A 26,752-nucleotide genomic window follows, 5' to 3' on the forward strand; every position below is an offset into this window, starting at 1 on the left:
CACAACTTATCATTCATGGGCTTTCGGCAAATCACTATTTGACTGTGGTCCGAGAAATGGGCCCAACCGGCAGGTTTTTATATGTAGGATTTGCACCTAGTAGCCCTTTTTTATAAATAATAGTATTTGAGTTATGTTTAATTTTTTGGGAATATTGGCAAACTTTAGACATACGTTGTTGCACGTCCAATTCTTAGTAGGTGTTGGGCCATGAAAATCAAATATTTTTTGCTTTATTTGAAATTTTGAAGTTGGAGTTGTGTTTGGCTATAGTTTTTGCAAAGAATATTTGGTTGTTTGAATGTATTGAAAGTGAAAACAATGTTTTAGGTGTTTTTCAAATTTCAAATATAACTTCAAGTTGTATTTGGAATTTTTATGGCCAAACGTTGATTTTTAAATAAAGTAAAATAATTGTCCGGAAAAAGTGAAAAATTCTCATGGCCAAACGGGTCCTTAGTGAATTCGTAAATAGCAAAATGAGGCCTTTTGGGTTGGAAATTTTGAAACTTCAAACGTATGGATTTCAAATTGAGGATCGACCCCTAAGCACTTGAGACATTTAGGTTTGAAGTTAATCAACTCTGTCAGACAAAAGTTTAAAAGCTCAATTTTTCACTTCAATTTAATAAGTATGAAGTTGATTATGAGGCAGTTAGATATTAAATTTATGTTTGTGTTTCAATATAGATTCTTCAATGTTCTTGAAATAAAAATTAGATATTTGAAAATTACATTAAAAAAAAAGTGCTATAATTCATAAAAATTAATAATTTAAAATATATTTTTAATAAGACGTTTAAAATCATTGTTGCAATGGAGTAAACATTTCAAGTGAGTGCACATAAGGCCTAACTTTAAATAACATAACTCATGATTTATAAAGAGTTATGATTTACTCTATATATCGAGTTAAAGCACTTCGAGTCTACTTTTCAATGTCTTAAACCATTTATCATTAGGACATTCTTATAAGAAATTATGATATTTTTTATTACGGATTGTCTGGAGCATATAGGTGGGCGCGCCATAGGCCGTGGCGCCCCGTCCAAATATCACTTATTTTGGGCAGCTCACTTTGGTCCATATTAATTTAATGTCACATATAAATTGGAAGAACTGCTTATTTACTCTTCCAACCCAATTTTCATGACTTCTAGCATGTTTTTCTTGTTGAAATATTATCTTTTATTTAATTTCGACGTATATATAAATTAATGAATTGTCAAAAAATGATATAGTTTGGCCGTTATATTCGGAATTCCGTCATTCTCGTTTTTAACACAGAGGTACTAATATTCTATTCTCATAGAGACGTTTAACCTGTGAATAAAGAGGAAAACAACAATAATTAGAGAAAAACCTCCATAGATTTGATTATTTGAGCCTGCATTAATCCAGATTGGAGTTGCAATTATCAGCCTGCAACTCCAATTCATGATTAATTAAATATGTTAGTGCCACTCGTTTTATGACCCAAATTAGAAATTACATTGAAAATTTGAAACCCTTGACAGATTTCAATCTGCATTTTCCAATATACATAACCCTAATAAAAGTCAAATCTCTCTGTTTAACGTCACTCTCACTCGTGCTTATGCATTTTCCCCAAAAACTCTATTCTTATCGAAACAGGTAAAATTCAACCAACCATTTCTCTTTTTTGTTCTTTTTCCCCAGTTCCCACATCTTGCAATCTCCGTCTTATCGTCCTATCCACAACTCACTATACTTCTATTATTTTATTATTCTTTATTATTATTATATTCAGTTACAAAAGCGTATAGAGAAGCATTTTTTTTTTTTCGTAGAAGCTTAAACAAAATGGGTACTAGTTCATCGAAGAATCCAGACAGTAGTTCACATGGCAGCGAAGATGATGGAGGTGGACAACTTTACGTCTCTCTCAAAATGGAAAATTATAAACTCAAAGACGAACTTTTTCCTCATGTTTATGGTTCAGTGCCATTAATTGGGTCATGTGATTCATCCAAAGCAGTAATTGATCACTCAACTTATTCCTTTCTAGTGAGTTTCTATTTTTGTATATATTACTAGCTAATGCAATTCTATTTTGTCATGATCAGCTTCCAATGGAACGCGAATCCACTTCTATGTGGGAACTCAGTTTCGTTGTTCCTCCTAATCACGGTTAGCTCCTTTGTTCTTACAGCTTGTTTGGATGGCTGTCAGCTATTGTATTGTGTTGTTAGTTTAAATACAATGTTTGTTTTGATTATTATAATAATATCGTTAACTCCATTGTTATGTAACAATAAAAATTCCCATTTTATGTAACGACCAATTTGGTGTGGTCGCGTCGTCACCTTTGTTTTTTTTGCTTCCTCATTTTACCTTGCTTAACAACAACAACAACATATCCAGTGGATTTCACTTTGCTTATTATTTAATAATCATATTTTATCTTTTACCCTATCTTTTTTTATAATAACTCCACCTCGTATCCTACTTTTCTTTGTAATATTGTAAGTTTATTCTCCAGATTGTTGATGTGTGGGATTATGTTACGGCGCGAAACTATATAATTTGTCCAAACCTTATATTCATCAAAACAATATAGTACAATACAATATAATACAATATGATACATTATTAAACTATGTGTAACAACCATCCAAACAAGTTGTTACTGCTGTGATTTTCTTAAATTTGTTTAATTCATGGAATGACCCTTTTTTTCTTCTTTGAAAATCCACGTTCATTTCATTTCCTGAATGGAGTTGTAGGAGGATTAATATCAGAGGCGGAATTTGAACCAAAGCTACTGGGTTCAGCCGAACCTGGAGCCGACTCTCTAGCTTCGCCCCTGATTAATATAGCTGACTGGACTAGCTAGGATTGAGAAGTAGTTGATTGATTGACTTTTATTTTGTATAGAGACATTGGACTTTAAGTTCCTTTTGAAGCCAAAAAACAACCCTGAGCCGTGTATAGTGGAGGAAGGTCCAAACCGTGTACTAATTGCTGGAACATTACAAGGGGACGGGCGTTCAGCCTCTTTTAAGCTGGACAACGGAGAGATTATTGAATATAGAGTGTTTGTTAAAGCAGACAGAGTTTCACCATTTGACCTTGCGGCTAGTTGGAGAGCCTTTCAGGAAAATCGCAGGCTTTCCAGTGTTCGAGACGTACCGGATGTTAGCATAAATTCATCACCAACGGCAGGTGCAGAGGTAAGATGTTGCCATTGTTTGACTATAATCATAAATGCCGCTTTATAAACCATAGTGCTAGATTCCTGTGATTACTATCTTACTATATTGTTGGATGATCTCTCCATGTAAATGAGTGTTTGTTTTAACATTTTGGAACTCAGACGCCTTGTGCTTACGTTTGGAGTAAATGTGATAAACTGTACTATTACATGCTATTGCATCAAGAGATATCGTACAACTAAAGGGAGATAAGTTCCTCTTCTTTAGGAGCATAATGGGGTTGCAGATTTTGATATTCAAGAGGTTTAAATTTGAATAAGGATACTTAGCTTATGCATTTTTGTTACCATATGTGTAATTTTGAGGAAACTATTGATCTTAGTGTTTCTTATCAGTGCTCCTAGTTTTTCTGCTCCAGTCAATTGGTCAAATTATTCATCTTTTTAGCTTCTTCAGATGTTTGTGGATGAATATTGCTTACCAGGGTTGTTTCTATAGATTTTGGCAGTTGGATATGTTTTTCATATATGCCTTAATTATATATTAATTACATTTCAAACATTTTTAGGAGCATAAGTTCCTTTTCTTTAGGAGCATAATGGGGTTGCAGATTTTGATATTCAAGAGGTTTAAATTTGAATAAGGATACTTAGCTTATGCATTTTTGTTACCATATGTGTAAGTTTGAGGAAACTATTGATCTTAGTGTTTCTTATCAGTGCTCCTAGTTTTTCTGCTCCAGTCAATTGGTCAAATTATTCATCTTTTTAGCTTCTTCAGATGTTTGTGGATGAATATTGCTTACCAGGGTTGTTTCTATAGATTTTGGCAGTTGGATATGTTTTTCATATATGCCTTAATTATATATTAATTACATTTCAAACATTTTTTCTCGACAGCATGGCTCTTCAGCAAGTCTAGAGCTTGATCTTGAACATTATGTTATCCCCGCTCCGGCAACATCTGCAGTTTACGCAGCTAACTTGACAGAAACTCCTAGGTCACTAAAACGTACAGGGGTATTTTCTGGGACAGATGGCACTATCATTCCAAGGCCTTCCTCAAAAGATGGTCACACTTCAAATGATCGGTCTACAATAAAGGTTCTCGTGCTGCTTTTGTTTCTTACTTGAGATGTAGTTTGACTGTAGGACTTGATATTTTGTCTATTTTTATCCCATTCTGATCAAAACAGCCTTAGCGCTGAGACTCAGAGTTTTACTAATACTCCTGACTATTTTTTTGGGATAAGTGTTTCAGTGTAATGCATTTCCGTAATTTAAGAGAAGTAGGCATTAGCATATTTTTAATACATGATAATGATCATCATTTTACTCAGTAAAATGAAAAAGCTATTCAACTCTGGTACTTATACTAATCTTCCTCATCCTCCAACTAAAAATCTTGTATAGTACGCATCTCTATATGACCAATATATGCTATTTAAATTTTTATTCGATGTTATGCACGGAAGTTATTGCATTCGCTAGAAACATGCATGTTATGTGACTAATGTTCTCCCTTGCTCTTATTCTTTCTACGTGCATTACCATTTTCTTTCAAATTGTACCTCATTGGTTAAGAGCCACGGTTGATTCACATTATGCGGTCTTTTTATCATCCAGCAGATGGAAGTACCGGATCCAACTAGAATCCCCTCAGGGTCTGGCATGGTTGAGTCCAAGTCCGTGGGAACGGTCTCGTCTTTGCAAAAGCAAGATAGTTACAGGGGACTCCTTGTAGATAGGGGTGTGGGATCTCCAAGACTAGTCAAATCACCCTGTACAACCAGTTTAACTCTTGATCTCAAGCCTGATTCTGATGCTAAGGTGTGTAGAAATGTATTGTGTCCATTTTGATGAATACTGTAATAAATCTCTGTTGTGACTTGGTTTACGCATCTGATGTATCATTCTTTTTAATTGTTCAGAATATGATGCCAGCTGCTGCAGGAGCCGTCGCAGCTGGAGCTGTAGCTGATCATATGCTTGGGCCAAAGGAAGACAGACATCTAGCAATCGTTCTGGTACTTTTATTTTCTGATGAAGAACTGATAAGCACTAATTAGTTTTGGTGAAAGCTTGTCAACTTTGATGCTGATGCTTTGCTTTCGGATTGGCTTTCCTATGTTCTTGGAATGGTATCTTATGCAATGAATGATCTTAGGACTTGCATATGCTTCTTGCAGGTTGGCTTGCCAGCTCGTGGCAAAACTTTTACTGCTGCTAAGCTTACTAGGTATCTTCGTTGGTTAGGTCATGACACCAAGCACTTCAATGTTGGGAAGGTAAATTGTGGCTCTTGTTTCTTCAATGTCTTCTTAAATTTGCAAACATAAAGAAACTAACCAATCTTTTTTTTGTGACAGTACCGTCGACTCAAGCACGGAAGTAATCAGGTAGTTTAAATGCCTGAATTGAACTGTTTTTCTAAATTTCTCCAGTCAAATAGAACTGCCGTCTCACTTACAACAAAAAAAAAAAAACAGATAAAAAGAACTGCCATCTTTCTTGTATAGATAACTTAACTGCCATCTTTCTTGTATAGATAACTATGTTAAACGGATAAGTCACTTGCCAATATGTCATTTAAGGTTCATTATCTGGTGGCCTTTTGGATTAGGTGGTATTATTTTATTTTGCAGATGACTTGTGAGACTTCATTTTCTTGTCTATCTTGTTGACGCAGACTGCCGATTTCTTCCGAGCTGACAATCCAGAAGGCTTAGAGGCTCGCAATGAGGTAATCTCTGTCAAAATAGGAGTTGTTTATTGTGTGTTTGAGAAAATGATGACGATGGGAGGTCTTTACTTGTTTATATAATTTTAGTTGAACATTTATTTTATTTAACAAGGAACTTATCTACTCCATCCGACTAGTTCCGGATTCGAATCTGGGCAACCCACTATCATATCGAAATTCTAGAGGCCTGAAATCATCTTAATGAGAATTGACAATGAGGCAGGGTTTGGGCGGCGATACTAAATATATCCCTGTATCGACTCACCATAGTGCTCCTTCCCTCACCCTTGCCCCTCAAATCTCTTACCTTTGCCCCGCCTTGCCCCATTTTGGCCCCCAGCCTCTATCCTTTCCACGTTTATAAAATTGGCAGTGGCATACATAGGATTTTGACACCTACCTATTGTTATAACTCAGCTAGTACGCATGTTTGGATTGGAGGCTGTGGGGTTCAACAAGGCTTTACTTTTATCCTAAACTGATAATTACTTTACATTATTTTTCAAACAGTGTCATTCTATTGTGTGTCTCTGTGTATAGTTGTAAATATTGTGTACACATACATTAGTTAGCAGTGTCGGATGACACCACTTGAAGCAATGGGGATTTAGAGGAAAGAGGTGTGTTTGTGTATTCTGCTAATATGCATACAGGTGGGTTTACGGCTTTCTAATTGGAAGTTGACGAGCAAGGTTGCATGTCAAACATGATGGACAGAGCTGTTGAAATGGAGATGTAGGATCCATGTAATGTAGTCAGAGGAGGTCTGTGTCTGCCCTTTCCTTGTCTATTGTTCAACATGTATTAAGACGGAGGTTATAATTATCAGTTTACGATTGGGAAAGAGAGGTATGGGGGAAGATAGAGAGAAAAAGTGTAGATCGAGAGGTTCAGTCTTCACCTGTAGCGATAGCGATGTTCTGTATGGAGATTAGGGTTCTCCTCTGTGCTCTCTATTATTTGTTCTATGTCCTGAAAAGAACCATAAGGAGTGTCAGACTTTTTTTTTTTGAAATAAAACTAGGAGTGTTAGACTTGTTCTTCTGTATCTTGAGAGACCAGAGAGATCAAGGAAAGAGAGTGGAGGGTTGTCCTCTGGTGTTTGTGATCTGTTTTAAGAGAAATGAGGAAAACGATGAAGGAAGAGTAAGGGTCTGTTTGGAGAGGTAAGGGTGTGAAACCTAAGTTCTGGTGCACTGGCTCACTTGAATCAAAACCCCAGATGAACTATCATGACTTGCATAACCTATCCTGGATCCCCATAGTGCAGGGGAAAATGTCTCCCTCTCACTGCCCATTCCCCATTTAGATCTATGATCTCAATCCGATTATGAAAAGGTCCTTGATTGCTCTGCCTCAACATCCCTAATCTTAGTAGCCCGTCCTGGCCTCCCTGAGAAAAGAACATATGGATAGGGCTTCTGTCATATAACATGCATGGGAATTATGCAATTTGTATCAATATTCTCCATTGCCAATCCAACACCCATTAATTGGACATTTGACCATTCACTTTTAGGAAAAAAGTGATTTATATTATATCTACTTCGTACGAGTTGTAGAAAGGAACAGGTTGCTTTCACATCTTGCTGTAGAAGTGACATTCTAGGATTTTGTGGTTTAGATATGGATGGCCATAGGCCCATATATTGACAGTACAACAACATGCCCAGTATATTCCCACAAGTGGGGTCTTGGGAGGGTAGGGTGCCTTACCCCTACCTCGAGAAAATAGAGAGGCTGCATATATTGACAATATGACTGGTAATATTTTATGAAATTTCTATTGTTGTTGTTGTAGCCATGATAAGAGTTTCATTATTGCATTGTCCCAAGGACTAATGTGTATAAAACTTTGAGTTGTAGTGCAACATCAATCTCTCTTGTAGTTACATTACACTTAATTTATTCGTTGAATTGACTTTCTTCTTTTCGCATAGTTTTAATACATCACATGCTACTAGGTAGCAGCCCTTGCAATGGAAGACATGATCGCTTGGATGCAAGAGGGTGGTCAGGTAAGTCTTCTGTTATTTTCATGGAACAATACCGGTTTCTGAGTTTCCAATAACTATATCCATTGCTGAATGCAGGTAGGGATTTTTGATGCCACAAATAGCTCGAGCCGAAGAAGGAACATGCTTATGAAAATGTCTGAGGGGAACTGCAAGGTGAATTCTTATTTATGGACATCTGGTGTTAGTGTGTTACTGCTTTTAGTTTCCTTTAATATAACTGTAAGATGTTTCTCCCAAGGCTTTGGTCTAGTGGTAAGAGTGAGCGTGTGAATTTTAAACCATGCGCCATGACCCTCGGAGATGTCTCGGTTATCACAATAAAAAAATGTAAGATGTGTTTAATTCACATCAATGTAAGTGCAATTGCAGGATTTGAGCTAAGTTCTTTAACAATAAATGATATTCACAAATATTGCTTTCAGCTAATACCATACCTTATCTTGTTTCCATTCATTCGAGTTTTTTCTTTGGGAGGGGGGGGAGGGGATAACATAGAAGTCCTTATAGCGATGAAGTCAACATGCATTTATCGCTCTTTTTAGAGAGGCAGTTGCATGTTTCTGCATTTGTTGGTTAAAAAATTCATAGAGAATTATTACATATGTATCAAACTTCTAGGCTGTGTTTTTAGTTTCTTAGCACTTCGAAAATTGCAGCATCAGTGAAGTTTGTTGGCCACGGTGCTTATGTATCTCAGTGCTTTTATGCTTCTAAGTACTTTCTTTTAACACAGTAGTTCTTTCTTTCTTTTTTATTTCATTCTTATGTTTATTTACTACTGGTTGTAGAATGTACTTTTTATGATGATACTGGTTGGATTTTATGGACCAATTTGCAGAAGCTTAAGTTGTATATCTGCTCTTAGTACTCATTCTTGATGTCTGTAATGCTTTGCTTGCAGATAATTTTCTTGGAAACAATCTGTAATGATCCTAAAATAATTGAAAGAAACATACGCCTCAAAGTTCAACAAAGCCCAGACTATGCTGAAGAGTATGACAGCTTGCTGTATCTTTTGGTGTTTCTCATATTAGTTGGAAAAAAACTTACATGGTTGGCATTGTTATTCAGGCCAGATTTTGAAGCTGGATACAGGGACTTCAAGAGTCGCCTTGATAATTATGAAAAAGTAATATTATTTATCATAGTTATTATGGTTATTTTTGACATATTTATTTATGAATGCTTGGCATCATATTATGTAATGCTTGTCCTATTTTTTCTCCAAGGTTTATGAGCCAGTAGAGGAAGGTTCTTATATCAAAATGATTGATATGGTCAGTGGTCATGGAGGACAAATACAAGTAAGTGACCTTATTTCATTTGTTTCTTCATGTGTTGTTTATTAGAGGACGCTTCAAAAGGTCGATGTATTTTATTTCCAAGGTGGTCTTTATTTAAACAAATTATTTCTTGATTTCTTCATGATGATTTTGATTTATTGCACTGACAGTGGGCCACCTATGAGGCTTGGCTCAAGTGGTAGGCTGTGCCTCTGAAGGGTTTTTAGGTCTTAGGTTTGATTCTTTTAACAAGGGGTTACTCCTTTTTCCACATCAGGCTAACTTTGTGATTAGCAGTTTGATTTTTAATAACCTTTTACCTCTAACTCTTCCTATAAGGTGGTTTATCACCTTGAAATATCCTATATGCTCAATCTTCTGAAGGAATATGAAGTTGGATTTCTTCTGATTTCTTTGGGACTTCATTGCATTTAACTTCAGTGAGAGCTTTATATCTTTTGGCGGTCTGGAGACGGGTAAACATTTTGATAGTGAGCATAAGGACTCTGTATAAAATTGTTTTAGATGCTTTTTATAGGCTGACATAGAATTTTGAATACCAATTTCATTTTCATATGGGTCGAATTTTAGGAGTTGGAGAAAAGATGCAATCTATGGGATGTTTAGATTGGTTTCAGTAAGCTATTGACAGTTATTCGGTTAATTAAAGAGGAAAGAGAGGTGGGAGCAATTCAGAACTGGCTACAAGACCTTCTCTTTCTTTCTTAATATGCCTGTGCAGCAGTTTTCTAACTTGTCAGTCTTTTAGTCTGGCCTTGTTTGAGTTAATAGTTGGTAGCATACCCTGTTGAGTATGAAGATAGGCTTATATAAGTGGATTAATGACTGTCTTCCCAAAATTGATGGGAGTTTGTGCGACTGTCAAGATTCTTCTAGTTTTATCAACAGATGCTTTACTATAATGCCGGAGACATCCATGCAATTATTTATCATCTTACTTTCTTATAATTTGATAGGTGGCTAGACTTTGCTGCAACTATAGACTAAGTTTCTGTGCAATTCAATTCACATTCCAAGAGAGGAAATGGATCCTACCAGATCAGTCTCTTGAAATTATAGACTCTTTACAGAATCAGTTCTATTTGTGCAGGTGAATAATATTAGTGGCTATCTTCCTGGGAGGATTGTCTTCTTCTTGGTAAGTTACTGTTCATCCTACTAAGTGGTCTCTTTTCTCTTCCAACAGACTACTGTGTCTTTGAGGCATCTCCGGAATTATGTTGAATGATGTTGCTAGCAATGAAGGAAACACTTCTATTTCTCGTAATGTCTATGTCCTCTTTGGTAACCTCACTTTCCATGGAATACATGAAAAGAAAAACAGAAGAAGCAAAGACTGAAATAAACACACATCCACAGGTGGTTACAACAACAGCAGCAACAACAACATACCAAGTGTAATCCCACAAGTGGGGTCTGGGGAGGGTAGAGTGTACGCAGACCTTACCCTACTTGGAAGGTAGGGGGAGGCTGTTTCCAATAGACCCTCGGCTCCACATATGGTTACTGTTAAGTAAATGACCTTTGGGCCTAACTCAACCCTAAAAGCAAATTCAGGATGGCAGATCAATTCTAGGAGAGGATTAAATGACTGGGAGATAGAGGAGTTCTGTCAATTGTTACAGCAGTTAAATACTACTCCCTCCGGATCAAAAAAAGTGTCCACTTAGCCCTTTTTTTCTTGGGTCAAAAAGAGTTTCCACTTATCAAATCAAGAAAGAATTAACCCTATTTTTCCAAATTTGCCCTTATTAAGTGCTATGTGATCAAATCCCAATACCTATTTAATTAGGGGCAGTTTAGTCAATTTTTTTTTTTTTCTAGGAGTTAGTATTTTCTTAAGGGGTGCGCAAGTGGCTAAGTGGACACTCTTTTTGATCCGGAGGGAGTACTGTTTTGGTGGACGATAGAGCAGATACTCTGATTTGGATGCTAGCAAGGACAAGGAATTTTCTGTTAAAAGTAGTTCTAAAAATCTGCAGAAGCAAGAGGGGCAATGGGATGTAATGTGGCCATGGAAAATGCTTTGGAAGACAAAGGCTCCAACCAAGGTTGCATGCTTTGGTTGGATTGCTTCTTTGCATGCCGCACAATGTTAAGAACCTGTTGGTATGCTGGCAGAATCAGAAGACAACGAAAATGCTGAAGCAGATTTGGAAAACAATCCCACTCTGTATTTTATGGACTCTATGGTTGGAGAGAAATAAGAGTTGCTTTGAAGGCAAAAAGAGTCACACTTCAGTGGTCAAAAACAAGTGTATCCAGTATCTGTACTATAGGTGTAAGGAGGGCTTGTTAGAGGATATGGATCAATATCTTGATTTCCTAGAGTTATTAGGGAGAAGCATGTAATGGTTGATTGGTCTGAGTTCTTCTTTCTGTACCAGCTTGGTACTTTATTAATAAAATTTAACCTAACTTTATCCAAAAAAAAAAGAAAAAAGCTAGCTCATGGGGTGAAAATTTCTCTAGACCATAAAGAGACAACAACCCGTTCTCTCAACGAATGTGTGACTCTTAAAGGTTACCACGTTAGTCTAGTCTTCAAGACTTACCTTAGCCTAGTCTTCAAGACTTAGGATCTGTTCTTATGGTTTCAAGAAAAAGAGAGATTAAAATTCAGATTTTGGTAGCAGAGTCAGTATTCTTGCTACTGGATGATATCACTACTGGTACACACTGGTAAATGGAAAAATCCCATGCTGTACAAAACATATCCTCTTTACTGGTGTTCTTTCTATCATTTGAATGTATAACTAAAATCTGGCACATTCTTGTGATGGGGCTTCACATTTTCCCAAAGAGTGATTTTCATATATATCATGGCCCTCCACTTATCCCAGAAAAGTAAGGAAAGAAAGAGAATGGGTCACACACACCAGCAGTCAGTGCAAGATGGCAATTTGCCTGATCTAGACATCTTTTTGTTTAATTTGCTCCTCTCATGTGCTCTTAATTTTTGTTGAAAGTGCCCAACAGATTGATATGATATGCAGGTCAATACACATCTCACACCCCGTCCAATTTTGCTAACAAGGCATGGAGAGAGTCTATACAATGTTAGAGGCAGAATTGGTGGTGACACCGCCATAAGGTTTCTATCCTCTAAACACCTTGAAGATGTGCTCTCTCTTTATATATATATATATTTATTTGTTTATTTATTGAGTAATAACTGATTGGAGTTGCTATTTTTAATTGTTTTTATGTTTGTCCTATTCTTTTGAGATAATATGTGTAATTAGCCTCTCTCTTTTACATTTTAAATTGCCAGCAATGTTCAATTTTCACTGGGACTATCGTTGTTCTTTTAATTAGTGCATTCCACTGTGATTTAAGTTGCCTTCATCCAATGGACTTCTCCTCCTCTCACAGCCAAAAGCCGGGTTTTGCATTTGATCTTGTTCAATGAGAGAACAAAACCTAATAATCTCTTTGCTTGAAGATTTTATTTTTGGGGAGGGTTATGGCTGTTGGAATACTGAATTTCACAAGAAAAATGTGAACACTCTATAATCCATCCAAATTACTATGTAAGACAACAATTTTTTGAACATCGACGGAGCTTCAGATTTTTAACTTATAAGGCTTAACTTGTATTTTAGCTTACTTCAGTTGGCTAGATTGGTAGATCTATATGGCACGTAATGGCTGGATTATAGATAAATCAAATGGGACACTTGTGCAAGTACAAATTCGAGAATATTATGGATTTCAAATTTCTAGAATGTTATTGCTGAAACTGTAGCTTAATAAGTAGCTTGTTTGATTTTAAACATCTGGTCTGGGGATTTTTCTAAAAAGTTGTAAATATCCTTGCATTGCATATTTAGGCTTCAAGGAAATATTCGAAGGCCTTCCAAATATTTTTGACAGAAGAAGATTCCAACAAACAAACCTTTGTATAAGCCGGTTATCATCTATGCCGCAAACTTTCTTTCTTCAAGGAGGCCTCCTGCCTAATTACTTAAAGGTTATAAGCAAGGTGCCCTTTAATTTAACATGTAACAAAGCAGATAAAGATATAGAGTTAGAGACTTATCTCCATTTCATCATTACATATTCTATGTGCTGGCGCAACAAGAAAAGAATATAGATTACATAAAGGGGTATTTTAAAGAATAGTTGAACAAATACATCTCTCGCTTCTGCAAAAGCTTGAGTGTCTCCATTTCCAGGAACCATAATATGTTCCACCTGTGATTTTTAGAATTATGAAAAGCCTAAGAAATCCTGCTGGTACGAGAAGTTAAATCTGCACAGAGAGATGTACTCCATGGCCCTGCATGCTGAAAGCAATTGATAACTTTCTTTGAATTTGCTGCATGTGTCCCGCGAGTTTACCTATGATTGTGATGGACCATAGACAAATTTTTTGTTTGGAAGATGCAAAAATTTACCATAGGGCATGGAGTTTTCATGGCTTCTCACATTATTTAGTGGTACAAAAACTATCATAGGACATGGAGCCTTCATGGGTTCTTCAGATTTTACTGGTCTTGTAGAAGTACTATTTACTTGTGTAGTTTAAAGTCATAAAATGTAGAATTTGCCTCCAGGTCATAAAAGTTACTCGTTTGAGATTGTCTTCTGCTATCTGTAAGGATTGGATGATAAATTCTGATGAAATATTTACTTTGTTTGTATATGCTGTGATTTGGTTACTGTTAATCAAGTAATGAAATCTTTACTCTATTTTCTCGATGTATTTGCAATTTAGACTAGCTCAAAATTTTCTTTTTCCTTTATGACTGACAAACTTCTCTAACAGTGAAACTGGGGAGCTCTATGCGAAGAAGCTTGCAAATTTTGTTGAAAAACGACTGAAAAATGAAAAGGCTGCTTCTGTAAGTTCCACCTATTGATGATTCAATTATATAATGTTTTCTTTTCCCCTTCCTTTCTGACTTTAACTTGTGCTTTTATTGAAATTGATAAAAATGGGAACTGACCTACCGCTTCTGGTTGGGCTATCACTGGGTGGGTTGGGGAGGGCTGGGAGAAAGATTGGCCTTAAAGCAGTAGAGATAGCATTAGGAGTGACTTGTACATTTAGGAGAAAGCACTAACGTTGGAAAAGCATTAGAAGCCGCTGAATCAGATGGGTGCAACCTAGGGTGCTTAGCTGTCTGTTTTTGGCCTTTTATTGTGTTACCATTAACGTATTAAGAAAAGCTAATTCTTCATTTTGAAACCCATTGTGAATTTTTTTTTTTCTCTGGCTAAAGAAGAAAGCTTCCTCTAATCGTTGATGAAAACACTTCCTTTTTCTTGAAATAACCCCACATCTCAATAAATAAAAGAAAAAAAAGTGTAGTTCCCCTGCTTTGGATTGTAATCTGTGCCAGGAGCAGGAACCTTTGATCTTTTACCCCAAGGCGAGCAAGCATTTCTTTTTTCTTTTTTGGCTTGATATTTTCAACTGGAAAATTAGCTTTCTTGAAGAAGCATGGTCACACATGTCAGATATAGTTTTGAAGTAAAAGAATCCCAAAGCAGTACTTAAACTTCTATCATTTCTTACACAAACTTGAAGCAGGATTAATGGTTGCTAAAAATCACGAAGCAAAGTGCATGAAACATTAGCAGCCAACTTTTTCGGCTCATACGGGAAGCACCATTTTATATCGCTTCCAGAATATAAAAAATTAGTACCAGCGGTAACTACGCAACTCCTAATTAGTCGGACAGTTCCAAACTTCTACACTGATCTTAAGATATAAGGAACCCAGTTCTATATGGAAAATGTGGTTTCCTAGCAGTTTAATACAGCTGTTTGCACCCAAAAAAAAAAAAAAAAAAAAAAACCACTTTCTCCTCAAAAAAGAAGTCAAGAAAAATAAAATAAATTCAGGTATATTTCACTTTTTTGTGGGGGTTGGGAGGAGGTGAATTAAAAGACTGGATTTGCGGTCTTGCAGCTCTTTGGAAATGTGCAATGTGATAATTTCTCAAATTTCTTGCTTTTTCAGAATTAAAAGCTTGCTTTTTCTGAAGAACACAATGTGCATGAAGAAAAAATCGGCATAAGCATATAAACAGTTCTTTTTTAATAAAGTTTGAGCATATAAAGAGTTTATGGTCTCTAGTAGTTATTAAGCTCAAAAGTTTCTATTTTTCTTATATTTCTCCATGAACCTTGAAAAATGCATTTTTAAGTTCCTTAATTGTTTGTTAGGCTTTCAGTAGGTAGCTAGTAGTGCTTACTCTGCACAGATTGTTAGATATATGCTAGAGAATGCTGTATAAAATTCTCTATTATATATTTTTTTACTTAGATATGGACCAGCACATTGCAAAGAACAATTTTGACGGCTAATCCAATTGCTGGGTTTCCCAAGGTTAGCTTGTTGAACCATCGTTTGTTTGTTTTTAAATCCTATCTTTGACTTAGTAGGGTTCTTCCTTTTCCTCACTCCCTTTTCAGATACAATGGCGAGCCCTTGATGAAATAAATTCTGGCGTATGTGACGGGATGACATATGAAGAAATAAAGAAAAATATGCCCGAAGAATATGAGTATGCTATAACTCTTCTTTACCTTTCACGATCCACGCTTGTCCATTTGTTTGTGACATAGTAGGATTTTGTCCCAAGTAGATTTTCTGTGGTGTTTATAGGAACAGTCAGCAAACTATGAACACATACTGCAGGGCAAATATGCCTCTGCAGCTACAGAAAAGTGATATTGCTAAGACGGGAATTGGCCATAGAGTTTGGTGTCTACTGAATGAACTTAATTTCATATTGATTGCTCCAGTGGCATAGTTCTTTATTTTTTCATTATATATCTGTATAGGCAATCAACTGAATTGAACTGCCCTGAAATGTAGTTAGAGTTGGAAAAGGTTTCCGTGATGGCAAGAACATCACCTGTCCTAGATTGTGAGTAATCCGTTGAACAACTGATGATAGAGTCCGTTTTGAGTAAAAACATCTCCATGGAATCAAAAGACTTTTCTGCTTCATTATTTACTAACTGGCTGTGTGTTTTACTCTTTCTTTTTGCATGCTATTATAATAGTGTTTTGTTGATATGACCGAAGAAATGAAGCTGGTCTCCACCATTCTCCTGTACTGATGCACTAATGAACAACACTCTATTCTTTGTCTTAAATATCAATTAGTTAGTGTCAAATATTGCTTGTTACTTATTTATAAGTACATATAGGTCACGCAAAAAGGACAAGCTGAGGTATAGATACCCTAGAGGCGAGTCTTATCTTGATGTCATACAAAGGTTTGTTATTTATAACCCTTTAAACTGTAAGGTTTGTTGTCGTTAATAAATTAAATCTAGAATTCTGCAATTTTCTCGATACGTTCTAATTAACGTTCAACATGCTGCAGGTTGGAGCCGGTGATTATCGAGCTTGAAAGACAGAGAGCACCAGTGGTGGTAGTATCTCACCAGGTTGGTAAATGTTGCTGAAACATGAAATTACCTCGCTTCCATGTGGATGTGCATGACATTGGTTTTTTTTCCTTTCTAAATCTCTTGTAGGCAGTATTGAGGGCTTTGTATGCTTATTTTGCTGATAGGCCTTTGAGTGAAATTCCACACATAGAGGTAATTACTTGATCCTGCGTGTGAAGAATTTGATGAGGATCGTCATATTATATTCCAGAATGAACGGGGTTGCATGTCCATTCGTGCTGATTTGGTAGTTTAAGCGTATTGAACATATCTTCTAGACATGAAAATGATATTTATCTTCTTCTGGGCGAGCTGCGGGCTACTTTTTCATTCTTTCCATTCCATCTGTCTTGCTTGATTGGTTAATTAAGTTGCTGAATGAAACCAAGTTCATTAAGGTTCCTCTAGGAAAAATATGCACCCTGGTTTGAAGTATGGGTAGATAAGACACTGACATGATTCTAAATAAGATGCTGAGCATAAAACCTGTATTAGGGTGTTATCTTTTCAAAGGTTGTAGAGATGGTTGGTGCTAAATGCTAGTTGAGATTTTTGGTGTGTTTAGTACGAAGAAAAATACTTTTTGGAAAATGTATTCTAAAAAATAAGTCATTTTCTGGCAACCAGACACCAATGAAAAATATTTTTCATTAAAGAGGGAGAAAACAACTTTCCTCGCTTATGTATGTCTCCGATAGTTCATTTGAAATAATTTTAAAATTTTAGAGTGTGTTGGATAGTGAGACGGTTTCTTCTGGAAAATGATTTCCACTGGGAAATATTTTCCTTCACCAAAGACACCCATTACTCATCATTTAACCAGGAAAATGGCCTTGAAGTTGGATTCTTCTACTGATTATATATATTCTGGTGGCTGGGAGACAAGGGGCCAAAGTCTTGTAGTGGCTGTAGGTGTTGATTTTCTTCATTTATGCATTGTGCATTTTTACTTAGTGAACTTTGAACTTGACGGAAGAATTAATCATTTCAACGAAGAAACTAAAACAGAAACCTATGCTATATTCTTTCCTGAACTAGTACAGAAATAAAACCGTCTTTTACCCTTTTCTTTCTTAAACATCCAGATGCCACTTCATACAATCATAGAGATACAAATGGGAGTTACAGGAGTGCAGGAGAAGAGATACAAACTGATGTAGGTCATTGCAACTTGACTTGCTAATTCATAAATGCAGCAATTCTCTCATTCTTTAAGTTGTAATTGATACCAAAAAGCTGTATATTGATGAGACTTTGAATTAAAGTGTATTATTTTGAAGGGCTTTTTTTTTTTTTTTTTTTTTTTTTTTTTTTTTTTTTGTGACGAGCAAATAATCTCTCCAAAGTTGTGGAAATATCCGGCTTTACCCAAAATATTCAGGAAAAGAGTGTAGTTTAGTTACCCACAAAATATGGACTCTGATCCTTAATATGATGTAAATTCTATTTTCCTCGTCCAAATTCATATGGGACCCCTGAGAGAACCAACTCAATGGCAACTACCAGAGCTAGACATGCTATTCCCAATAAAATGTATTAATATCACTGTTTCTGGTAATTCTTGTTTTATTTCAGTACATGCATTGGTTCTTGGATTTTGGTGCAAGGTCGCCATACGAATCGATCCTCTGTTTCCATGCCTCATCTTTCAGTACTTGCTTTATTATTTTTCATCATTTAGCTTTCTGCATTGTTAAGTGATACTCCTGTTTCTATATATGTGGTCTAATCTGGCTAGACATGGAGCTTAAGGAAGAAAAAAAGAAACACTTTTGAAACGTGTGGTCTTTTGAATATGCTATGACATTTCTGTGGCTATAATAGTATGTCATTAAGGGTAAAGTGTGAAGTTCAAAGTTAATTTGTTCTAATATAATAATGTGTTATTCTTTTTTAAATGTTTAACAAGAAAATAGCGTCACATAAACCGATTGGAGGGAGTACGATCTATATGAGTTATCCGACAAAGGGTCTCTTAAAAATGGTGAGTTCTTCAATTCCGCTGTTCGTATACAGAGGAACGCATTGGAATGTATATCATTTGTGACTTGTGAATTTGTTGGAAGACGAAGGCGTGTGCAGAAGTCAACAAAGTATATTACCATGCATTCCGTGCAGACTGTAGAAACGTTATTAGCTGTATAAAATAGGACAAAGAGCACCCAAAAGAAAAACAGTTCCATAACTGTTGGTTAAAAATTATAATTTTGGTGTTAGTATAACAAATCAAGCTAACTTGTTTAGCTTCTACGGCTTTTACTTTGTGATGTATGCTTAACTTAAACTTTAATCAAGGTTTTTTTCGCTTTACTTTGTGCAATTAAAGAATCTTAAAGTTACAAGCTTCGATTTATCCTCAACTTGCCTATAAACCTACTATTTGAATCGTGCAATGATCTATGCTTCTTAGCAAGAGAAAAAGAAAGAAGTATCTATGCTTAATGGTGAAAACGCTAATGATACGTGCCCATGTTATGAACCAACTGACCATACATCTAAGAGTTTTATGTTTATATGCATTGACAGTATAAGGAGCCGGACATGATTTGAAATCATGAGATGGAATCATGATGATTTGAAGTTGAAGTTTTGTTTGGACATGCAATTTGGATTTTTTAAGTTGTATTTTTTCTTATAGACATAAAAACTTCACAAGTTGTTAAAACTATCAAAACTTTCTCAATTCTTATATAATCTTACCAAATGACCAAGTCATAGTTCATAACAAAATTGATACGCTACTAGAAGGCTTTTTAAAAAAATACAACATCAATTGATCAAACTTTAGTTTAATAAAATGGAAAATTGAACATGAGTTGTAGTGTAACTACTCTTTAATATAATTCTCACATGGTTGGTAAAAGTAAATTTGTTATAAATATACTACCAACTTGTAGATCTTTTAATATTTGATATAAATGGTTGGTAAAAATGATTGGTAAATATATCTATCAACTTATGGATTTATTTTACAAAATATAAATTTATGGGTTAGTTTTTCCATTTAAAAAATTTGAAATCATAATTTGGAATCTCAAATCATGCCTTTTTGGATGATTTGGGATTTCATCTCATGAGATGAAATCGCATGTCCAAACGCCTACTAAACAAAAACCTTTTATACTTATCAAGTTCAGTTGAAGTATAACATGATGTTACTCTAAATATCAAACAAGATACAATAAGAATAGAGTGACAACTTGCTATATTATCAAATCAATAAGCTGATTTTACAAATTGGCATATTGCCGCTAGCTGGCAAACCAAAGAACACGAAATAAAATAGATTCCATTCGCTGATCACTAGGAGCGGAGCTAGCATGAGAAGTACAGGTCAAATATCTTTGGTCCAAATCTTATATATTTGTTGAGATATATCCACTGATATGTACATTTAATAAACTTCAGAACTCATAAATTTCAATTCCTAGATCCATGTACCGCTTCATTGTTGGTGCAATTCATGCAGTGACTGCTGAAATTTCAGTAGAGTTGAGTTGCAGAGAAGCTCGACACAGAGGACAATTGGAGTGACACGAGAGCCATTTATCGATACATTCAGCATGATATGTATGGTGACAATCTGGCAATAACTTAACCATTTCATCATCTCTAAATAACCCCAAACAAATTGGGCACTCACTTTCTTTAACAGTACCTGTACATGTCTCACCAAATAAGAAAACTGGCAGCTTTTGAATAGATTCTTCATCAAGCCCCTTGTTTATTTGGACCAAAACTGCATCCCCAGATGCAGAACTTGATAATACTATTTCACTGGAAAAGCAGCTAAATTTACAAACAAAATAGAAGAAAAAGAATGCAACGAGTAGTATTAAGAAGAAGAAAAAGATGATCGAAAGACCATGGTTGTGGAGATGTAAGGTGATTAATTTGAGGTCGCTGAAGTACCAGTTTGAAGTTTGAGAATCTTGTAAAGACATGACGAATTGAACAATGGGGAACTGAAATGAAAGTTGTGGGAAAAAAAGTATGGACTTTCTGGTGCCTACTTATTACTTGTAAGTTAGTTATATTACTACAAGAGGATGCCACTGTGACGGATGGAGATTGGAGAGTACAATTACTAGGTTCAATAAAATCGAGCATTTTCGACATGAAGTATGGATAGGACATGTGAAATTTAATTAAATTTTGACGGAATCTTAAATTTCGAACAAAAATATACTAGGTTTATCCGTAAGAATATAATAGTCAAACTCATCGTATTTAAATCCGGGAGTTTCCTTTATCAGGCCATAGTGTTATCCACTATACATACCAAAACGTTTATTATTATTATTATTATTATTATTATTATTATTATTATTGTTATTATTATTATTATAACTTCTATACATTGATAATTAAAATATGGTTTAATGCCTATGCGGCCCCCTAAATAATTTATATCATCAAATCATCTAAAAATAAGTACATGTAACACCTGGTAATAAGTGAAACTAATAACCTAAAAAGCAAAACAGACAACACAATCTCATATAATAGGTTAAATTACACTGATAACATAATTTTTTGAAAACATGTATATAAATTTAATTCTTTCTTCTTTTCATCTGTTACAGTAGAGCAATAACTCCTACGGCTAACTCACACTCTTTCAGCCTTTCGCTATCAGTTCCATCATGCTTCAACTGTTTCATTTAATTCCCATAGTGCTAATTAGGTCCATTGCCCATACGTGAAAGATTCAAAATGAATAAGTGTGAATGGTGTTACATGCATCCTTTTGGATTTAATATTTGAGATGAAGAATTACAAATTACTAGGAAAAGAAATTCCTTGTGCTACAAAGATTTTCTTTAGTCACAATCTTGAAACGGCTATAGTTGGATTGCACATAAACCCAAATTGGCCTGCTTATTTATTGAGGAAAATAAAAAGATCATATAATAGTTAACGTATTGCATGCCAACTTTTGCCTATATATATTCAGACCCAAAGCTAATTACTTAAATGATCATTCAAATTATAAAAATAATTAAAAATGACAAAATTAGCTCATAAAATATGATTAGCCAAGCCGCGGTCTAGTGCAGGTGCACTAGCTCGACCAAATGGAGTACAAGGTTTGCTCAGAGTTTCAATGTACGAATCCATCAGAGACAGATTCAGTGTAAAGGAAAAAGACGAGATTAAAAATAAAAATAAAAGAAGTCCCTAATGTATGTATGTTACTCATCTCCTCCACCATTTTGTTGTGGCAAAAGGTATATGGAGGAATAACTTGTCCAATTCAGACACTCAAAAAACCTGTTGAATTAAAATTAAACTGTTTAAAAGAACAACTTAAGTTATATACTCCGTACAAATTTTCTATCATAGGTTAAAATTCACTAATAATATAAAGTGTCATATTATTAGTGTAAATCCTTAAGTACAGTACATCCAAGAAGTCATAAAGATATCCCGAAAGAAAATTGGCCTTTGTCTTGGGGTACCCTTATTGGCATGACATGTTGATCAATTGTCTTTCTCATCTAAAAGTTAAGCTGCTCAAGAGTGCATATTTGTTTACTTAATAATTATGTCTTCAACACACCACCTTATCACGTGCAGGCCTAATTCATTTTTCCTGGCCAAGTACTCGTGGAAATTCTTTTTGACAAAGGGTGACGGTGAGACTCGAACCGTTGACCTCCGCCTACTCAGATACTATATTAAATTGTCTGATCATCTCTTCTAAAAGCTGAAGTTGTTAAAGAGAATACACTTTGATTTACTACTATATCTTCAACATGACTATGTCCAAAAAACCTTCACTGATCATGTAATTAGTGCAACACAATCAACCAGTAGAACTGCGGAAGAATCAACAGAGGATCTACAAAGGGGACAAGTTGAACAATTACCAAGCCACTTATCAAGACAAGGTGAATGAAAGCCATGGTGACATTTAGGCATCATCTTGACAATCTCTTCATCTTCATAACATCCCAAACATATTGAACACTCACTTTCCATGTAATTATCCAGCTTCTTCACGTCATTTGTTAAAGAAGATAACTTGAACATGAAAATAGGCAAATCACTAATTGTCTTGGCATCAAGACCAAGATGTTCTTTTGGGCTTATTACAAATTCAACACCTCCTTGTCTAATTTGGCCTCTAGATTCTTCATCATCAAACACTTGACAACTTCTTTTATGAATAAAACGAAATAAGAAAAACGTAAGTAGGAAAAATATGGCCAAGGAAAAGATGATGGAAAGAAGAAGAATATGAAAACTTGCTTTGCTGAAGTACCAATGGAATTTTTCAGAGTACTCTGTCAATGACCCCATAGTATTGAAAAGTAAGTTGGAGCTAGACAAGACTCTAAATGGATGATGAAAGTGAAAATTGAGTATTGGTGAAGGGTCTCACAGGGGCGGATTTAAAGTTAGTCCAGGGTGTTCACCCTAACACCCTCGGCAAAAAATTTCATTGAATATATAGGGTAAATTTTCTGAGTTTATGTAGATATATATGTTTTGAACACCCTCAACAACATGGAAAAGGCTAGCTCAGCGGTTTCCGAACACCCTGTATGAAAATCCTAGATCCGCATCTCACTTTCTGAATATAAAGTATTGAACTTCTAATGGGTTCGTGAGTTCGGTATAACATAGTGTTTCAGGGTTGAACTTTATACATTTGTGCTAAGGACAAGATATTTTACACGTTTGTACCAAAAACAAGATATTTTACTTCTGCTTTGTATCAAGAGATGGGTTAAACCAAAATCGAGCACTAATTAATGTAGCCACATCACTTTAATTTTCAGGTAGAAGTTTTATAAAACTTCGGCTAAAGTGATTTTGTGACAATTAGAGCAAAGTAAAATGATTTTTATGTAACAAAAGAAGGAAGAATGACGTTTGTGTAATGAAAACAAAGCTCGATGACCCCTCATGAAATTACTCGCGCAAAAAAACAAGATAGAGTCGATGGCGGAACCAGACATTTCACTAAGAGAATTCAAAATATAACGAAGTAAACACTTAAAAAAGTCGAAAGGATTCAACATACCGTATATATGCTTAAAATAAATATTAACCAATCTATACAGTGTAATTTTTTAATGAAGGGGTGTCAATTGACCCTCCAACAAAGGTAGCTCCGTATCGGGATAGAGTTAGATATATATTTCAGAATTCACTCTCTTTATTTATAGTGATCGGTTCGCGAGTCGGCAAAACTCAGTGTTTCCCCTTTGAATTTTATATGTATGTGCAAAAAATAATTATAAACAGAGTTAATATATATTTGAGCTTTTGTTGTGATTTGTCACAGAAAGATATCATCTATTCATCACATAAAAAACGATTGCTTGGCCTTTTTCTTTCCTCTCCTTTTTCAGGAATGAAGACAAAGCGACAGCTCAGGTAATAGTCATCTTGTTTGTTTGTTTTATGTAATGTTATCTCTTTTCACCAGAACAACTTGGAGCGGGTCTAGTTTCTATTGCAAACGCAACTTATTACTCCCTCCGTCTCAATTTATGTGGTATATTTTGACTCGACACGGAATTTAAATAAGGAAGGAAGACTTTGAATCTTGTGGTCTAAAATAAGTCAAAGATATTTGTGTAGTTATAGATCATCTCGTTAAATGTAAAAGGTAAAATTTAAAGTTAAATTGTTGTCAAATGAGGAAAAGTATCATTCTTTTTGGGACGGATTAAACAGTAAAATGTATAACATAAATTGGGACAGAGGGAGTAATAGACAATTGGAGGATATATATGGATTTTCAAATAGGGCTTAACTATCCACTAATTATATAAAAAATATTTATACAATCAGATCACTTATAGAATACTTACATATAAATTTTATGATAAATGGAATTGATAACCTAGTGGAAATAGTAATTAAGCTACTACGGAGCATAAAGGATTAAACTTACTGAATATTAAGCTGGTTAAGTACTTCTGATTTTTGCACCGAGTTAGAAGCTTTCGTATTTTTTACTCGTTCATAAGCATTGCTACATTCATTGATCCTACTGATACTTGTAGTTCCTTTTACTTGGAAGTGAACCTATCGAGTGCCAAAAAACTCGGGAAAAATATTTATCTTTCCAAATGTAAATTTTTACGTTCACTTATTTTTGAATCACTAGATTTATTTTCAAAAGATAAAATGAATAGCTCCCAACACATGGTCAAAAAGTAATATTGAAAAAGAAAGTTAATTTAAAATGAAACAAATAGTTTCCTAGTAAAAGTAATCAGAGTTGTTCTTATGATCGACACCCTTCAGCAAATTGGAATGCTTGTAAAACATTATTGTAAAACGTGTTAGAAGTCTCCAAAAGTACACCACAAGAATGAACTTTTTTAAACAAAAAAATTACTGTCGTATAAATTGAACAGAAAAAAATATATTATTCCCTCCGATTCAATTTATGTGAACCTATCTGACTGAGCACGGAGTTTAAGAAAAAAGAGAAACTTTTAAACTTGTGGTGTTAAATGAGTCACAAAAATTTTGTGTGCTATCAGTCATTGCATAAAGATAAATTATTTTCAAATATAGAAAGGTATCATTATTTGTTGCACGGACTAATAAGAAAATAGGTTCGCATAAATTGAAACAGAGGGAGTATATTGTTTAATGAAGAATAAGAGACTGTATCTGGATTTGTGATTAAATGGGCAATTCGCAGGAATATTGCTCATTTTTAAGCTATGTTTTAATTTTTATCCATCAAATTGGTGGTCTTTAATTTTCTTCTTCGCCTAATATCTGCGATATTTGGGGTTTAAACTCCGACTTAGTCAAAAAAAAAAAAAAATCGCAAGGTAAAGTTTTATAGCAAAATTAGGCTTATTCGGAAAAAAGTTAAGCCTCTGGAAGAATTTTGAATGCAAAACTCTACTTGCAGGTAAAGTTTTACAAGCCTAAGTTAGGCCTCAAACATAGTTTTGCAAGTTAAAGAGCCAAAGTTAGGCCTCAGGCATAGTTTGTCTTCAGGCATCTGCCTTGCGAATATATTTTTTTTTTTTTGTCTGAATGGGGGTTCGAACCCGGAACCTATGAATTTTTAGGCGAAGAACAAAAACTAAAGATTTCAAATTTGAGGGACAAAAATTAAAGAACAGTGCTTTTGAAGGTCAATCCGCACAAAAAAATGATTAAGTTTCAGTCAGAGAGTTCATGTTCATGACCCAAATATTATTATCCTCAATTTTCCAAAATGGGCCCAACGGAGCCCATATCATCAGGGCCCATAGTGGTAAACATGGTTAGAAGAAACTCCCACATCAAAGCTGAGGGAAGAGGAGAGCTTCTTGAAGGACTATATAAAGAGCTCGTTCACCACTGAGCAACTCACGCAGCCACGCAATGAACACATAGCGAACTATTCTTTCGCCTTTTACTAAAGAATACCGTGTGTGCGTTGCAAATAGTGGCATACGCCAATTTTTGGAGGGTCCCTCTTGATTGAGGATCCCCTACAATTCGAGTTGTAAAATTTTGAGAAAAGCTGTGTGTAGAATTGCTGACCAAAAGTTGAGAAGAGTCTTTCCTTTTCCCCAGAGTTTTAGAAATTCCAGAAGTTTGAGAGGTTGTGCTGTCAATTTTTTATCACATGAGCTATGTGGAAATTAAATTCTCTTGGGTGCATGACTATTTAATTCCTTATCAAATGAAGCTCTTTTTCTTTTTAAAACATTGCATTTTTGTTCATCTCCAGAAAGTAGGAAGTGTTACAGCCAGCTGATACGAGGGGAAAGCACAAACATTGCAGAACTACTTTGGGAAATAGCTAAATGCTATATTCGTTTCAATTGAGATGATTCAAATACCTATGGGAGTCTAACCCTATACAGGCCTTCTACATCATCTGTACAGAAATTTGGGGTGAAAAGTCTTGGAGACATGAACACATCCTCAAGGGGGATCAAAAGTTCTCATAGTCAGTCTCAAAACAGTTTGTGACACACAGTTGATGAGAGCGTTCTTTACCGCCTGACTAGAGAATATTGTGTCATTTGATGACCAGAACAATACTTCATCCATTTTCACCACCCTTTTACCACCTGTGATTAGTGTTCTTTTCGTATAAGAGATCAAGGGTGTCTA

At 35.2% G+C, this 26,752-nt stretch overlaps 2 protein-coding genes and 1 non-coding gene across 4 annotated transcripts; 2 read left to right on the top strand and 1 right to left on the bottom strand.

The window, feature by feature from the left end:
- Positions 1–1,325: 1,325 nt before the first annotated feature.
- Positions 1,326–18,299, top strand: LOC132052931 (6-phosphofructo-2-kinase/fructose-2,6-bisphosphatase). 2 transcript variants are annotated; one of them, XM_059444675.1, is made up of 23 exons: positions 1,326–1,998; positions 2,088–2,151; positions 2,899–3,194; positions 4,076–4,279; positions 4,805–5,005; positions 5,107–5,202; positions 5,365–5,463; positions 5,545–5,574; positions 5,865–5,918; positions 7,883–7,936; positions 8,012–8,089; positions 8,838–8,929; positions 9,008–9,065; positions 9,166–9,240; positions 10,331–10,378; positions 12,237–12,334; positions 14,012–14,087; positions 15,519–15,581; positions 15,668–15,759; positions 16,412–16,480; positions 16,591–16,654; positions 16,745–16,810; positions 17,743–18,299. In XM_059444675.1, the coding sequence occupies exons 1-23, from the start codon at positions 1,825–1,827 to the stop codon at positions 17,815–17,817; spliced, it is 2,226 nt and encodes a 741-aa protein (XP_059300658.1). In that variant the 5' UTR covers positions 1,326–1,824; the 3' UTR covers positions 17,818–18,299. The 2 variants fall into 2 exon arrangements, with proteins under 2 accessions (XP_059300658.1, XP_059300657.1); XM_059444674.1 differs by having other exon boundaries at positions 1,327–1,998; positions 4,802–5,005.
- Positions 18,300–20,118: 1,819 nt separating this feature from the next.
- LOC132054056 (putative RING-H2 finger protein ATL36) lies at positions 20,119–22,963 on the bottom strand. The gene is made up of 5 exons (XM_059446129.1): positions 22,926–22,963; positions 22,472–22,817; positions 21,242–21,312; positions 21,105–21,128; positions 20,119–20,446 (listed from the first exon to the last, which is right to left on the bottom strand). The coding sequence occupies exons 1-5, from the start codon at positions 22,961–22,963 to the stop codon at positions 20,119–20,121; spliced, it is 807 nt and encodes a 268-aa protein (XP_059302112.1).
- Positions 22,964–26,002: 3,039 nt separating this feature from the next.
- On the top strand, positions 26,003–26,118 carry LOC132054973 (U5 spliceosomal RNA). Its single transcript, XR_009414445.1, has one exon. It is a non-coding gene; the product is annotated as a U5 spliceosomal RNA (small nuclear RNA).
- Positions 26,119–26,752: the final 634 nt, after the last annotated feature.

The sequence above is a fragment of the Lycium ferocissimum genome, chromosome 4 (assembly GCF_029784015.1).
Source record: "Lycium ferocissimum isolate CSIRO_LF1 chromosome 4, AGI_CSIRO_Lferr_CH_V1, whole genome shotgun sequence".
NCBI classification, from domain to species: Eukaryota; Viridiplantae; Streptophyta; class Magnoliopsida; order Solanales; family Solanaceae; genus Lycium; species Lycium ferocissimum.